Source organism: Sarcophilus harrisii, chromosome 3 (genome assembly GCF_902635505.1).
Source record: "Sarcophilus harrisii chromosome 3, mSarHar1.11, whole genome shotgun sequence".
Classification (NCBI taxonomy): domain Eukaryota; kingdom Metazoa; phylum Chordata; class Mammalia; order Dasyuromorphia; family Dasyuridae; genus Sarcophilus; species Sarcophilus harrisii.
Genome location: NC_045428.1, coordinates 148,453,774 through 148,471,340, shown reverse-complemented (window position 1 = coordinate 148,471,340; position 17,567 = coordinate 148,453,774). Strand labels below are relative to the sequence as shown.

Here is a 17,567-nt window from a genome sequence, read left to right as displayed (position 1 = left end):
TAAGTTGTGTAGAAGGTGCTACCTGTATTGCTAATAAAAATATCCTCATCTAGGAATTCTTTATACCAATGAAATCATAGGTCTCGTTGCTTATTTATATTTTGTGTATTTGTATATATACAAGTTGTTTCTTTTAATAGAATGGAAGTTCTTTGAAGGCAGTTTTGACTTTGTATTCCTAACACTTAATACGATGTTAGGCACACAGAAGAATTTTAATAAATATTTGTTGATGGAAAAAAATCAAATATGAACATTTCCACATTCAGGAAACAGAAAAAGGAGGAATGTTATCAAATTGTGAATCTTTGTAATATGTAATAAATCTTTGTAATATGTAAAAAATATTTATTTTAAAAGTATCTATTAAATTTAACCTAGTAATACCAGACTATCCTGCATATTTTTGTTGCCTAACCTTTAGTATTTAAATACTAAATAGTTTCACTAATAGGTTGTGAATTTAATTTCAGCAGCTAGTAATAAATAAAGGCTATGTTAACTCTTTATTATTTTAAAAAGTCAATTTGTTACTGAAATCATTGTACATTAAAATGCAATTATTACTCTTCTGTCATCACCAGTATTCTTTTATAAATTTAACTTTACTTTTTTAATATACAAATAGTTATTTTCTCTTTTCCTTCTGTTCCCACCTCTCTTTTCTTGGGAAAAAAAGAAGAAAAACCAAACCTTTGTAACAAATATGCATAATCAAGTAAAACAAATTCTTTTATTGGCCATACCCCCAAATTCTGTATCTCATTCATTCTGTGGCTTAAGTCCATCACTGCCTTTGTTAGAGATGGACAATATCAGAAGGGTGCTGGAACTAGTTCCTACTGCCTCGAGTAGATTGTTAAATTTTTAGTGGGAGCATTAATGCCCTGAAAATCATTAAGTTACAAATTAAGGCTCAATTTCTTGTTTTTTGATTGTATTTAAGGAAGTGGTAGAGAAAATGCCAATAATGAAGGTTAAACTTAAAAGTGTGTCTTATGAAAATTTATTTTAAGTCACATTTTCATCATGAAATTGCTACTGAAATTATTTTAATTTACATGGACAGTCAGATTTTTGGTGACTGGTGACAGTGTTTTTTATTCTTGGGAATAGTCTTAGCTCTAACAATTACTCCCTTTTCTACTTTAAGGCATCAGGGAAAAAAACACTGCTAGGAATTCCATTAAGACCTCCAATTGAAGAAAATCTGTTACCTCATTGGAAATGGCTGTAAAAATCCTAGCCCATTAAGATATTTTGAAAGACTAGAATAAACCTTAGGTTTCAGAGCATCAAGGAGAAACACTGAGGAGGAGGACTTGCAGCCCTTTAAGCTTTCAAATTAGGAAAAATCTTGAGGGAAGCACCCCTCCACTTCACTCCTTACCCTAGAATACTACTATACCAGCTCAGATATTTGATGCTGAATCTCAGGAAATTATAATGTGCATTGGATGCCAGCCTCCAGGAAGGCAGAAAAATGGAGGTCATTATGTTTGAAAGCCTCATTCCTGAGAAAATTCCAGGGATCCATCTGCTACCTCCCTATGATTTTCCAACAAACAGAAATGGGAAAAGTTGTCTTGTCTGAGGTGCTTCTGAGGCAGACTCAAAAGAGGATTTGGAAAAGGCTCCCATGATGACAGGATCATCTTTTTCCTTTCTTCCCTGTTCCTCCTACAAGCAGATTATATGGGGTCTCCTATATATGATGGCTCTTTAAAATCACATTCTTAATTGTCTTAAAGGAAAATAATGTGAGGCAAAAGCCTAATATATGAGGGATAAATTCTGTTTCAATGAATGTGTTTTACAATTTTAGAACATAAAGAAGCAATTTAGAAGAGACAGTAATCAGATTACCAGATGACTAGAAATTGGACGACTAGGAAGGCTTAATGGCCCCTTCCAGCACTTAAATCTAATATGACTCACTTGGGTTGAGTCAGGAAGATCTGAGTTTAAACCCACCCAGCTTCAGGACATTTATTAGCTGTGTGACACTGGACAAGTGACACTTAATCTCAGCCTCAGTTTCCTTTTCTGGAAAATGGAGATGATAATAATAGCATCTATCTTCTAGGGTTATTAGGAGGATAAAATGAGATATATTTGTAAAGTGCTTTGCAAACTTTAAAGTGCACTTAAATACTATCATTATTATCATCGTCTGAACCCTTTTCAGTCTTAGTTTTTTCATTTGTAAAATGGGGATCAAAAAGCACTGAACTTTGAGAATCAAATGAAATAAAATGCTTTGTAGAATTCTTATTCCATCATTCTATCTCTTAGAAACTGTTTTCTTGAGGTTGGGAAGCAACCCCTCATAGTAGATCATGTTTGACTCTTCCTGACCCCATTTGGGGTTTACTTGGCAAAGATACTGGAATGGTTTGCTGTTTCCTCCTCCATTTTATAATTTGAGGAAACTGAGGCAAATGGTCACATAAATAGTTAAGTGTCTGAGGCTGGATTCGAACTCATGAAGATGAGTCTTCTTGAGCCCATTCCTGATACGCTATCCACTTTACCATGTAACTGCCCTGTTGCAGTTAATGGAATATTGGATTTGCAATGGATTGAGTGCTAGATTTGTAATCTGGAAGATCCAATCCTGCTTCAGATAATTACTAGCTGTGAGATTCTAGGCAAGTCACTTACTTTTTTCTGAACCATGGTTTCCTCAGGTATAAAATAATAGGATGGGACCTGATGACCTCTTAAGTATTTTCTAGCTTTAAATCTATGATTCTATGAAGATTGTTGATGACATATAATCAATATATAAATCCAGTGGCCTTTTTGTAGTTTTCATCTCTCTTGACCTTTCTGCCAAACATGATACTGCTGACCATTTCCTCCCTGAAACATTCGTTCCTTTTCCTTTCTGTGAATTCTCCTCATTCCCCTCCTTCTCACCAACCTCTTTTTCTCCAACTTCTCACATTTCCTAAATATAGATATTCCTCAATTATCTATTTTTAATTTCCTCCTCTTCCCTCTTTACATTTTCCCCAAAGCAATCCATTTCCACAAACTCAACTATCATTTTTACATGAATGACTCACAAATCTATGGATGTAGACTGAAATCTCTCTATCTTCTTTCCACCAATACTTCAGGTTCAAGGTATAAAAATTGAATGTCATTTCTTCTCTAAAATCTGCTTTCCCCTGATGTCTCCATTTCTGAGGGATCATCCTTCTAGTCACCCAGGCTTAAAATTCAAAGCCAGCCTTACTCCTTTCTTTCTTTCAACTCTCCAATAAGTTGCCAATCCCTACTAACTTTATCTGTAAAATGATATCTACAATGACTTTTGTATCCATTCCTTCTTGTGCTTCTTCTTATACACTCAAAATTGCTTGTTCAATGATTGAATGCTTGAGAAATGTGATAAATAGGAAGAATTATCTATAACAAACAAAATGTTAGGGAAGCAGATTTTATAGAAGCAGATTTTGTTTTTAATGTAATCCTTTTATTGGAGAGAAAGAGCTGTCTTCCTTTTAGTTTTGGTAGTGTGTTACCCATAGTAGGTATATCATGATGTTGGACTGAATTCAAATATTCTTAAGGGGAAATCCTGAATATTATATGAAAAACAATCAAATGAGTACTATCATAGTAATTGATGAAAATCCCATTTATTTAAGAATATTAAAATCTAAAGGCTACATATGCTCACAAATAAGATTTTTGTGCTTACTTCTTATAAATCTTTATAATCTAATAACTTTTAAAAATTCTGTAAAACTTGGGTAGAGCTATGATTTCTCTGATGAAAGAAGTACTTTCTCCTTCAATGCTGATCTCATGATATATGGTGAAAATTATGTGGATTTTTGGAACAAGTCTTTGAACCTTTTTTACACATTGACATATTCAGTTCTGTGAGATATATAGTTGTTTTATATGTAAGACACATAGGAACTGTAATTGGATAGAAATTCCTTTGAACTTAGTAAGACTTCCTCAGTTTACTGAGGCTGACATTTCCCAATTAAAACTGATCAGAAATGTCATGTCTTCTTTAGTTTCAGGAGAAGATGGCAAAAGGTCAGATCAGTTAATAACATGTTCTGGTGACAGCACCATTCTTCAAATAGGGCACCTAATCATTTCAAAATTTTCTGCCTGTCAGGACTTTATGAAGCAGTAAAACAATGCTTTTGCATACTTAAAAATATTAATATAATAGATGCTACAGGTAAATTCAAAGTGAATGAAGATATTTTCCAGTTTTTTTAGATAAGAAACTTTTTTTCCTTTTGAGAGTTACTGATTCCCTAAGATGGGGAAGGGGATTTCAATGTAGAATGCATACATAAAAAACAATTAACTTTTTAAAAAAATGTTTGTATGTGTGTGTGTGTGTGTGTGTGTGTGTGTGTGTGTGTGTAAGAACAGATACAGAGAAATAGAAAGGTAGAGAGAACCAAGTTTCACTCATCTGCTTTTAAAATTAAAAGCAAGAAAGATATGGAAATAGTCAAAAAGTTGGAGGACTGCAGAAGGTCACTAAAACACTGTTAGTGGAGCTATGTACTAATCCAATAAATGTGGAAGATAATTTAGTATTATATGGAGGAAAAGTGGTTAAAATGTCCAGTTACTATAATTTAGGGATTCTACTGCTAGGGATAACCACCCTAAAGTTGAAAGATAGAAAGATCCATGTATTTATTAAGATATTCTTAGTCACACTTTTTGTTATAGCAAACAACTGGAAAAAGTAGAAAACAAATCAATTGTGGAATGGTTAATAAATTAAGACATGAATGAAAGTGAATATTATTTTATCAAAAGAAATGTCAGATATAAGAAATTCATAGAAACATTTGAAAACTTACATAAAATGATGCAGAATGAAATCAGCAGAATCAGGAAAACAATATACATACATATATATTATATGACATTTATAAAATATATAAACATATATACATTATATAACATTTATATAATATATATATACTATATAATGACTATAACACTATAAATAAATATACAACACTATAAATAACACTATAAACATATAAATAGAATATAAACACATAACATTTCTATAAAATATATACACACACTAAATAATGACTATAACTATAAATAGAAACACTATAAATACACACACTATATAATGACTGTAACACTATAAATAACACAGTATTCTGTGTAATTATAATGATTGAGCTTGCCTGGGGAGAAGGGAGAAGGAAATTCAACTCTTTTTTGGTGTAGAGAAAAGGAATTATGGATACAGAATGTTCTATATGCTGCCATACATGACACTAATGTATTAGTTTTGCTGAACTTTTTTTAAAACTTTCTTGTAAAGGAAAGTTTGCTGGAAAAGAAAGAAAAGAGATATACTTAGAATGAAAGCAGGAGGTATTTCCTGAACTTAGTTTTCTATGTCCTGCCTCAATGTCTTTATATAGGCAGTCTCTTCTGTGACTGAAAAGCATCTTCCCCATTTTCCTCGTTTCTGCCTTTTAGTATTTTGTTTCTTCAGAGGTTCAAGGTTCGCTTTTGTGCTATATCATATAGGAAGCTTTTCTTTTTCTTTTTTTGTTGATAGTATTTTATTTTTCCAAATACATGCAAAGATAGTTTTCAACCTTCACCTTTGCAAACCTAATTTTTCTCCCTCTCTCCTTCCCATCCCCTCCTCAAAACAACAAGTAATCCAATATAGGTTAAACATGGGCAATTCAGGAAGCTTTTCTTGATCCCTTTAGTTGTTAATATTTTCTCCCTCTACCTCCAATTATACATTCATTCTTTCAGTAAACATTTATTAAGCATATGGGATGTGTCAGGCACCGTGTTAAGTGATAGGCTTACAAAAAGAAGTAATAGACAGTCCCTGGATTTTAGTTGCAACTTAAAGGTCCAGTAGCATGAATGGAAGAGGGAGAATGTTATAGATAATGGGGGACAGAGGAAATGCCCAGAGCTGAGTGAGAGTGTCTCATTCGTGGAACAGCCAGAAGGCCAGTTTACCTGGATCAAAGAGTACATGTTGGGAAGTAAGGTATATGAAGATTGGAAAGGTAGGAGAAGCCAGAATTATGAAGGGCTTTGAAATCCAAATAGAACATTGTTGTATTTGTTCTTGGAGGCTAGGAAGCCTCTGGAGTTTATTGAATAGGTGTGAGTGAGTGTGTATGTGTATATGTGATGAGCAACTTGTGATTTAGAAAAATTACTTTAGCTAGGTTGATGAAGAATGGATTAGAGTGGGGAGAGACTTGAGGCAGGCAGACTCAGCAGCAGGCTATGCAACAATGAAGGCACTAAAGTGATGGCAGTATCACAGACAGAAGAGGAGGTAAGTATTTGAGAGATATTGTAAAGGTGAAAGGGGCAGGTCTGGGTAATAATACTTGGATGTAGAAATATAATGAAGAATCCAGGGTGGTGTTATTCACCATATGAATAGGGAAGGTAGGAAGGGAAGAGTTTAAGGGGAAAGATAATGAGTTCTGTTTTGGACATAATGATGTCAATTAGATATCCAGTTGGAGATGTTTGAAAAGCAATTGGAGATGCAAGATCAGAGGTCAAGAAAGAGATTGGGGAAGGAAAGGTAGCTTCTCAAATCACATATTTATTCTTTTAATATGGTATCCCTCTGGTAAAATATTGATTGTTTGGGGCAGAGGTCAAGATGAATGAAAACCCCAAGAGACAGAGTTTCTAGGTAATTAATAATCAATTTATTAATTAGGCTAACCAACAATCAATAAATTGATGGGCAGTCATTTCTCTTGGTAAGCAGATGCCAAGGGAGACCCTGAAATGCCTTAAATACTTTTTGAAAGGGAATTCCCCTGACAAGTGAAAATTAACTTTGATGGGTGAACATTTAATGAGGAGATGGGCTAAAAGTGTTGGCAAGAATGTAGCTTCCAGCGATCTGGGCCTTTTCCATCTGGATCTCTGGCTGGTTTTCTCCTTCATGAGCTGGGTGACTTTATACTCTAAAAGGAGAAGGTCAAGGACAGGAGTTCTTCCCTCAGACTGGATTCTGTTTATACTCTAAACAAAAACTAGGACTCCTAATAGGGAGGGGTCCTGCCTCAAACTTATGAGCCTTTTTCTTCAGGTTTAGGAGCAATCTCATCAACCAACCATGCTCTACAGAAACTGACCTTAACAGGGTTGGGCCTTTATAGAAAATAGAAGGAAAAAGGATAGATCACAATTAATAATTAGTTATTGATATAATAGTATATTTCTCTCAATAGTAATTTCTCTTAGGTCTATTTTTCATTTTGTTTTTATATCTTTAGTGCTTATAGTGGTGCCTTGACCATGTTAATAAATGCTTGGATTAGAGAGACAGAGAAAAAGACACAAAAGATATACTCAAGTAAAAACAGAAAAGGAAAAACAAACAGAAGATAGACAAGCACAGTGACAAAAATGTAAAAACAAACATCTGGAGAAAAAAGAAAAAGAAAGAAAAAGAAAGAGAGAAGTGGATTTTGATGGAATAATATTCTCATCTCTGGCCTTCTAGGAAAATAGTGTCAAATTCACAAAGAGATAGAAGACATTAAATCATACATAAGGATGACCCTAATGTATATTGACTTAGAAAACCATATAATGTTATCTTATTTATATTTTAATTATATATTTATATTTTATTATATTTTTATTTATTTTGGTAATATTTCTCAATTAAATTTGGACCACAGTTGGACATGGGTTATGTGTTTGATACCTCTTTTCACTGTGGTTAAACACTTTTAAGGCCACAAAGTCCTTTTGCAATATAGGCATGATCTAAAATACCTCCTCTCCATGTTTGTTCTTATAGGCTAGATTAAATGAATAATGATAATTATATTTGTCTAGCACTTTAAGGTTTCCAGAGTATGTTTAATCACAACAATCTGGTAAAATATCTTCTTTTAAAATTTAAAATTAAAATTATATTTGATCTATAAGTGTATATGTTACTATTTTGATATACCAATATAAAGGAAGAAGTCCTGTGATGGTTACAAATTAATGTGTGTGAATATAGATATAGTATCTATAAAAGGTGTCTGCTTTTAAAGTTATATAGAGAGATAGATACAGATGGAGTTATGTTACCATCTATAGTTATCCCTTCCACACTGTGACTTTCCCCATTGTGGTTTTGATATATCTTGGGTAGGCATAAGAAATTAAATGGAAATATTTTAGGAGTTTTGTGGAAGTCATAGACAACATATGAAGGCCAACAGATGATGTAGAAAAGGTTAGAAACTCAGAAATACATAAACATATGTATTTTATTGTATAATAAAACACACTTTAATCTTTTAATGACATAATAATTCACATTTTTTCCCTGGTATGAAGGAAGGGCAGAAAAAATTTACGTGGATTTTCCAAATTGCCTAATCCTAGTGATGTGAAAGGGATAACTGTATGTAGATATAGATGAACACGCATAGATGAAATGAATACTACTTCATTTGTCTTTAAGGTTCCAAAGGAACTTTATCACAAAAACCTTTTTTTAATCTTCTTTTAAAATTATATAACTATATTAATTGCTGACATTTACATACAGATAGTTGTAGTGATATAAGTCCAACTATGTATGCTATTATATCTAGTACTAATAGCAACAATAACAACAATGATATTAGTTAGCATTTTATAGCATTCTAAGGTTTTACAAAACACTTTACAAATATTATCACATTTTATCCTCACAACAAACCTGTGAAGAAGGTACTATTATTATCATCATTTTACAAATGAGAGAATTGAGGAAGACAGAAGTTAAATGACTTATCTAGTGTCTGAGTCTGGATTTGAACTCATTTTCCTGACTCCAAAATCAGTATTCTGTCCTCTGTATCATATGCCTAAGTAGCACATAGATATGTTGCTTTATGAATATCTCTATCTCTGGAGATAACTATATCTATAATTTTAAAAGGAGCTTTCAAGCAATACTGTTGTAATCAAAGTACTTTGAAAACTTTGAAGTGATACACAAATGTGAGTTTTTCATTCCAGCTATATCTATATCTATATCTATTTACTGCTACCTTTCTATCTGTAGTTATATCTGTAGTATGTAGATAAAAATAAATCCTTATAATTTTCTGTATAATTTTAAAAGTGGGTGAGTGTTATCTGTATGTATGTAATAATAGCTAATAATAGCACCTAGTATTTATGTAATGCTTTAAAGTTTGGGGCATTATATAGCATTGATCCTTACAACAATCCAGTGAAGAAAGTACTATTATCCTTCCCATTTTATAACCAATTAGTAAGCAACTGAAGCAGCATTCAAACTCAGGTCTTTCTGAATCCAAAGCTAGCATCTGTTTCCACTTTGTCATTTAGCTGCTGAATTATAGCTATAAATAGATCCATATTTCCTTTTGTACTTGAATTCATTTGTTTGTTCCCTCAGGTTCCTAATGACTCTTTCCCCTTTTCTATCAATAACCTGGAAAAATCATTTAATTTAGAACACTGTTTAGTCTTTAGATGATACAAATATGAACTTTGAAACTTGTATAAGTCATATACTGAATTGAATCGCTGCTGACTACAACATAGTACACTCACCCAACAAGTGGTCAACTATTGATTAGTTCCATCTGCCAGAGGAGTCAGGGAGCTGAAAGACCTGTCTCCATTGCATTATGTGGTATCACCTTTTGTACTTCCAGAAAAGGAAATATTCCCTAATGGAGAAAGTGCTATTATATCTGTTTTATTGATAAGGGAATACAGAGGTAGAATGACTCACTCATGATTCCAGGAGTAGTAAATATTAGAGCTGTATTCCAAATCCAGATGTAATAACTCTGGGATTAGCTTTCTGTCCAATATTCTAATGTTCCTTAAGCTATGGATTATGGGTTTAAGGCTTTTCATACCAACCTTACTAGCTTTCAAATGTAATGGGAGATATGTGAATTAAGGAAAAATAAACACACTAAATCAACAAAGTATATCAAAGTTGTGTGTGTGTGTGTGTGAGAGAGAGAGAGAAAGAGAGAGAGAGAGAGAGAGAGAGAGAGAGAGAGAGATGCTATAAAAACTGAAGAAATCAGAGTTATGTTTGGTGAATTAGGGCAGAGATGAGTCCAGATCAGTATCATAAAAGGGGAGAGAAATAATTTAATACAGAATTGGAGGGAAAATGTGTGAAAACTGAAAAGGCATATGTTCCCTTTCCCTTATCCTTACAGGAACCTTATGTTGTTGTTGTTTAGTCATTTTCAGTTGTGACCCCTTTTAGGATTTTCTTGGCAAAGATACCGGAGTGGTTTGCCATTTTCTTCTCCGGCTTATTTTACAGATGGGGAAACTGAGGTAAACAGAGTTAAGTGACTTGCCCAGGGTCACAAAAATAGTACATATCTGAAGCTGGATTTGAACTCAGGTCCTGACTCTAGGCCTGATAATATATTTACTATGTCTCCCCTAGCTTCCAGGACCCTCTTAGATGGTATGTAATATCAAAGAAAAAATATCTTGCCATTTCCAACTCTAGTTAACTCTTGTTTATGATTATTGTGTTTTGTAGGTTTGTGGTTGTAGGTCTTGTAGATTTCAGGTATATTTTGAACTCTCATTTGGGAGTGAGTGGATTCATTTAGGTCAATCCAGAACTCATTATTATGGTTATCAAAATAATGGTTAAGAATTCCTGGAAGAGATGATCTCCAAGATGACTTAAAACTCTTTAACAATCTAGGGTTTCTTTAAAATGGGGAGGGGACCTAAAAAGGTATCCCTTCTCCTCTACCACATGTCAACAGAAATTAAGATGATGTTGAATATAAATATCACTAGCATTTCAGTTTTTTATTTTAAAAAAGTATAATTGAAAAAACCAGTTTAATCAGTTGGAAAATTCAAATTGTCATATAATTCTAAAAAAAAAGGAGGAAAGGGTGGAGAGGAACTGAAGTTAGAAACATTGCAAAAGTAGATTTATTTCTTTCCATCTTTCACTTTTACTAAGAAAATGCCAGTTTCTGATTTCATCATCTAGACTTCTAACCAAAGATGGCTGAGTCTTGGGGGATGGGGAAGGTTCGGTACTGTGTAGTAGTGCTATGGTCTTTAAGTGGAAACAGTTCTTTTCAGTTGACAGAAAAGATACCAATCTTTAGTTCATCTCTTTGATCTGAGTTGAAGAGAGGTAGTGGGATTGCTGGCTTGGGAATGCACGGAAACAATATTTTTTGGCTGGATGGACATTCTGAGTTCTCTCAGTGAGTCTGTTATAAGGCCATCTGGAGAACACATTATTTCTTTGGTTAAGCAATAATTTTGGAAACACAAATAAGAGGTGTGTGATATTTAATCAGATACCTATATAAAATAATTTCCTTTCAATATCTGGAGTAGGGCAAGATTTTTTTAAAAATATTTTCTATTGGAGAAGTGCTATTTCATGAGAGGAAATGCCCCTCTCTTGGACCATCACTCTTTGTTAAGATTTGTTCATAACTATATGCCTATAAATATTTTGCTCATTCAGATAAGCCTTTTTATTTTGCAATTAACTTCCTGATCTCACTGCATTCCTCTGAGTGAAATTAGAACTCTACAAAGATAAGGAAGTCTGTATGAGGACATGTTAATAAGTCGGGCTAGTTAGACAATGCGTCAATTTGTTAGTATTTAACTATGTTGAATGAACTTGAATTGTCTTTTGATCACACCTTCTCTTCCTTTCTTCTGACCCCTCCAATTTTATAAGCAATAATTAGAAAAAATGTAAATAGGGAAAAGAAAGCCTTAAAATACAGTTTTATGAAGCAATAAAAGTACTGAATAAACAAAACATGAGGAACAATCAAAGGTGAGAAATGCTAAAAGCAGACTCCTATAATAGAACTATGGAGATGCTAAAAGAAGGATTTTCTAAAAGAGTCCCCAAATTACTATCCCTTAGCTATTTGGCTGTGGGTGGTTTATCAAACTATTTAAAATTTTGTTACTTGGCTATAATTATATAAATTGTATATTATATTAAGGTACCATCAAATATTTACATTCTATTCTATTATTTCTGTTATTTGATATTTTCCCTTTCAGTCTCTCTATTCTGAAAGTGATGATATGGTTTTGTGCTATGATGGTTTCTATAAATAAAAGTAGGGAATGATCATTTTAAAATGATAATCCTTTCATTTAGTTGTTATATTTGTTTTGGAGATGGCAAAAAAATAGGAGAAATAATCTGGTTTGTACCAGACTTCTGAGATATATTTAATCTACATATATGTGTATATATAACATATGTTTGTATATATATATATATGTCTAAAATCCTATAAAATATGTATCTTATAGGATTTTATATGTGTATTTTATTTTACATTTACATACTGTTTAAAACTTAATTAATATTTGCTTTTTTCACTTTGAGTATTTATTTTTTCTATCTATTAAAATGCTTAAAGAATAAAAGAACTATTAGAAAAATCCTACTTATGCAGTAAGCAGAATTTAGATTAAAATACACTATTTTCTAATATAATTAGAACTTTATTATTTTTGGATAAAGTCTATAGTGATATATTTACTTTTAATAAAAATCTCCCTATGAAATATGTTCCTTCTTCCCCCTTCCCATGGCCATTTCCCCACACCAATTTAAAATGTGTGATGCAGTTTAGTAATAGCTAAAAAGGAGCCAAGATAAAATCAAATTATTGGGAAATGTTTTTGTGAATTTAATACAGATCATGTGTGATGAGCAAAAGGCATTAACAGTGGAGAAATTTTCCTTTTTATGGCTTAATTAATTTTCTAAAAGAATTAGGAATTGGGGAAAAAAGTCAAATGGTACCTAATCTTAAACTGAACTCCCCCACCTATGACTTTTTGAAAGACCAAGCTAAAAAGAATATGGGTTATTAAGGACAGATAGCACATAACTGATAATAACTAGAACACAAATATTATAGCTTGTGAAACTTAAAATATCAGCATCACTGTGGTAGATAGAATATTGAATTTTTTAACCTTCCCAGAAACAAAGATGAACTTTAAATTCTTTAATGCCAATTGATGTGCTTAATTCTTACTTGTGAGTATGACTGTGCTAAGGATTTTATTCTGTAAATAGCCTGAAGTAGCCTAAGTTCAGATTTGTTCCAGACAAAGACTACCCTAACTACCTGCCAAATTGTTATAAATTATATGAGCTGAATATAATTTTTAAATTTAAAATGTTCACTAGGATTGAACTGAGGACATTAAACTTTATTTGCTTAGAACTTCAATTAAAAAGTTAAACAAAATAAAAATCTTGTGATCACAGCAGATGAAATAAAATAATTTATTTGTTCAATTCTAATAATTCAGAGTCCCAGGATTTTATTATTTTTTTTTGGCAGTGGGGGAGAGGAGAAAAGAGAACCTTCAATTTTGATTAATAACACTAGAAAGAAAACACAAACAATACCATCATCAAAAGTGTAATTTTTGTAGATAATTCTGATTTTTGAGCATAATATATTTTGAGTTGGGAGAAGGAAGAAGAGAAGAGGAAATCAAGTTATTTTGCTTTATCAGGATGATTCCATTTCAAAGCAATACCAGAAAAAAATTTCATTGGCAGGGAAGAAAAAGTTTTTTTTTTTTTGTTGTTGTTGTTGTTGTTGTTGTTGTTTTTTTGATGTTGGATTTTTTGGGTGGGTGGGTGAGACTTCACTAGGACACAACTCCCCAGCTTTTCTTTCTTTGAAAGTTATCTGTGTTCTAGACTAACTCAGTAAAACAGATTTCCTATTCTTTCTTTAGTAATTCACCTTTGAAATGAAACAGATTAGCTGTTGGCTAGGAGCAATATTTTCTATAGAACAACCTATTTATAACAAGTCTTTGTAAACTGAACCCACATTATTTAAACCCTAAGATCCCCTCAAGACGGAGAGTCACGTACCTACAGACCTAATTTTTGTGACTAACCAATGTATAGGCAAAATGAAAAAAAAAAAGCTAACTGGATAAAATAGCCTTGTGCCTCAACTGGAAGCCCTATTACTTGAGTCATTCAAACCTGGACTGGACAAAGAACCAGAGAATGTGCTGTAAGGAATAAACCTACACTTTCGGGGCAGGGTAAAGATGACCTAATTGTTTCTCCTCTCCACCCCACTCTAATTTCTATGATTTTTCCCTAAGAAAATAGATCCCGCCACACTGTTATGAAAGCTTATTCCCCAACAAGATAGCGCTTCTGATTAAAAACATTTTAGAATCTCTCACATTCAAGCATTGCCATCATTGAAAAGCTTGAACAGGTTGGGACAATTTTCCCCAGGAACAGCACTTTCCAAATACAAAGGAAAAGTGTTATTTTCATCATTTGAGTTGCTTAAATGCCAGTTCAATAGTATGTTTCTAGCTTGGATTCTATTTTTCTAAAACTGAAATTTCGGTTCACCTCTCCCACTACCCAGTCTTTCCTTCTCTTGCCTGGTGGCCCCATTCCTTGGCATCCAGCACCACACAAATACAGGCTGTTGATGCACTTATTGCAAGCCCAGATTGGGGATCTGCTGGTTTTGTCATTTTTAAGGTCAACAGCTTACCCCAGCTTATTATTTCAGGAGAAAGTATTTATCCCTATGAGTTTTCCTGCACTGGCATGAGGTATGCACTAGTGATGCTGAAACCCATTTTGCAAATGTGCATGTGTGCACAGGCAGGCATATATAAGCAAAAGAATGATAAAATTATTTTGCATGCATGAGTTTTACAGGGTGTATTCAAGTCTACACTGGATCCTCATGGGGACTGAATGAAGGTTGGGGGAGCTGAATAAGAGTCAGAAATAAAACAAATTAACTACCAAAATAAAAATAGTTCTCCAGGAAGCACAAGCAGGTAACCAGAGATGGATGTCTCCCATCTCAAAATAAATTGCTATTACCTATCATAGAACCAGGAGGTGGGAGGCAGATTGAAGCTAGTTTTTCCAATTTTTAGTATAGTTCAACTCCTGGCATTTTAAAAAGTGTGTGTTGTGTGTGGGGTGTGTGAGTGTGTGTGTGTGTGTGTGTGTGTGTGTGTGTGTGTGTGTGTCTGAATCCCAGGGATGGCAGTGGAGGAGAGACAGACAATAAGACCAGAAAAATGAAGGTTTTTGGTTTGTCACCCACTTCCCTCAGTCTCTCAAATTTTAAAGCCTTATGTTCTGGTAATATAAAAGCAAAAAGAGATGCTTGTCAAATTCATGCTATAGTTTCACTACAAAAGAAAAAGGGTTACAGAGAAAGAGTATCTTCTGTCTGCTTAAAAATTAGTCCTTTAAAAATTTTTCAGTGAGTTTTTCCTTTGCTAAGCCATTTTCTATTGCCAATACCACAACTTCATCCCTCAGAAGTACCAGGGTCAGCTTTATCTATTAACTAGTAAAAACAGATTTACAGATGCAACTTTTTTCTTTCCTCTAAAAAAAAGAGGCAAACTGGATTATAGCAAATAACCTTTAAGATAATTAACTGACAATGCTGCAACTGGCATAAAATCTTCCTTCCGGCGACACCTAATTTAAGTATTACTGGCACAAAGTGGAGACAGATTGTGCATCACCACTGCAATATTTACATAGCAGAAACCCACAGAGCAGGAAACGTGAGACTCAATGATGCACTAAATTAGGAACAACCATATTCCAGTGTTAATTTGCTTTCTACTCTATCCAAATCTCAGGTCCAGAAATTGGTACAAATGCACATAAAACCGCCCACTTTTAAATGACTAATTCTGAAGAGATGTTTTTCACATTAAAAAAGTTGGAATTTATTTATTCTCCCACAAGAAACATTTAGTCAAACGGTGTTCATTTCATTACTATTTGCTCTTGTTTCAATTTCAAATTATTCTCATACCCATCCTTCATTCATATCTGTGCATTAAACTAAGAGCCTTTTATTTTTCCCCAGTGCTGGCAATATCTCTTATGCAATATGGAAAAATGGATTCAGTGGACTTTAAAATTCTGCTTAGGAAAATGGGGAGAGTGACTTAAAAAAAATCAACTACATGAAGACTTTTCACTTATGGATTATGTCCTGGAAAATCATTACTTAATATAGTGCTTTAAAAAAACCCCAGCTAAATAGTTATTTTTCTTTCCTTTCCATATTTTAATACTATATTCAATACTTTTAAAATATCCTTTTAAATATTATTATATTTAAGGTATTAAATGAGACCATTACCTTTCCTAATTGTTGATGTTCTTTAAAAGCTGAAATCAGTTCTTCGGCCCACTTAATTTTTTCACTCGTTGGAGAAAACTGCTCTTGGACCACTGCAATTTGGTTTGGGTGGATCACCTGCTTACCTAAAAGAAGATTAATAACACTGGAAACATGAAACAACAAACAGATGTTCAAACAAAATGTTTCAACTACTCGAGGATCCTGAATGCTTTATAGATTGTAGCTTAAATAACTAATTATTTTAGTACTTGGGGAAAAAAAGACCAGGAAGTAAACAGGCTTTCTCTAGAACTCAGAATAAGAACAAACAAAACAATGGGAAAAATTGCATTTATTTCCCTATAGAAGTACAATTCTATTCAACTAGCACAGATAATTTCCTATTTCTAGTTACAGGTATATACCCAGGGAAAATGCTTTGAGTCAGGGCTTCGATTGGAATTGAAATCTGTCTATTCTTTTAAATCATGATGTTTGCAGATTTTTTTTGAATTAAAATAGAAATGAAACTCAATTAAATGCTTCTTATTAAATTTTAGGAGTAATTTCTATATATTGCAGAAATCCCCCAAGTTATATGTGTTTAAGAAGCTACATTTTGACTTCCACAAAGCCCAAAGAAATAAAATGGCTAATGGAATTCACCTTAGATGCTGTCAACAATCAAATCTATAATTCACTTTCATTTACTATATACTTTTGCAACAAGAAATAGAAAAAGTTCTTTCAGTGAAATATTTTAATCACTTTTGTAGAAGAAAGTAAATTGGAGCACAGTGCTTAACAAGATTGTGCAATTTTAGAAAAAAATAATTCAAATTTAGAATTACTAAAGATTATTCTGGCAACAGAAACCAAGAAAATAGCCAGATTTCCCCTTTTTGATTGGACAAATTAAGGGATTTGATTTGTTCCTCAGGCAGCCATATGCCATACTTCAAAAGGAACTTTTTTTCTCCATGAGGAAAACATTGACATCAGCTCATATTTACTATAATTGTTCATAGATAGAAATAAAAACAAAGATCAAAACTGTCAAAGGAAATGATAGAAATGATATAGGCATTTTAAAAATAGTTCAACAAATGACCAAGGAAATAGGGATGCCAATCAGAGCATATTAATAAAATGCGACATAATTTAATGGTACAATAATGATGCTATTATATTTCATTATGTGGCAAAATTCTTTGTCATGTTTATGAATTGAAAATGAATATATGATTAATAACAACTCACACTGGTGAGGATATTTTGGTACATTTCTTCCATTTATTTTTTAGCCACTCATTTCTTTTAGCATTTAGTAAATATAATTTTCAATCCTTTATG

The 17,567-nt window shown here is 32.9% G+C and overlaps 1 protein-coding gene and 1 long non-coding RNA gene across 3 annotated transcripts in view; one reads left to right on the top strand and one right to left on the bottom strand.

The window, feature by feature from the left end:
- The window catches only part of CLYBL (citrate lyase beta like), a 347,744-nt gene that overhangs the window by 11,872 nt on the left and 318,305 nt on the right, over positions 1–17,567 (bottom strand). For both annotated transcript variants that reach the window (XM_003765767.4, XM_023500508.2), the window contains exon 7: positions 16,233–16,357. In XM_003765767.4, coding sequence (XP_003765815.1) covers positions 16,233–16,357 — 125 coding nt within the window. The remainder of the gene's footprint in view (positions 1–16,232; positions 16,358–17,567) is intronic.
- The window catches only part of LOC116422273, a 139,556-nt gene that overhangs the window by 86,020 nt on the left and 35,969 nt on the right, over positions 1–17,567 (top strand). The window lies entirely within an intron of this gene.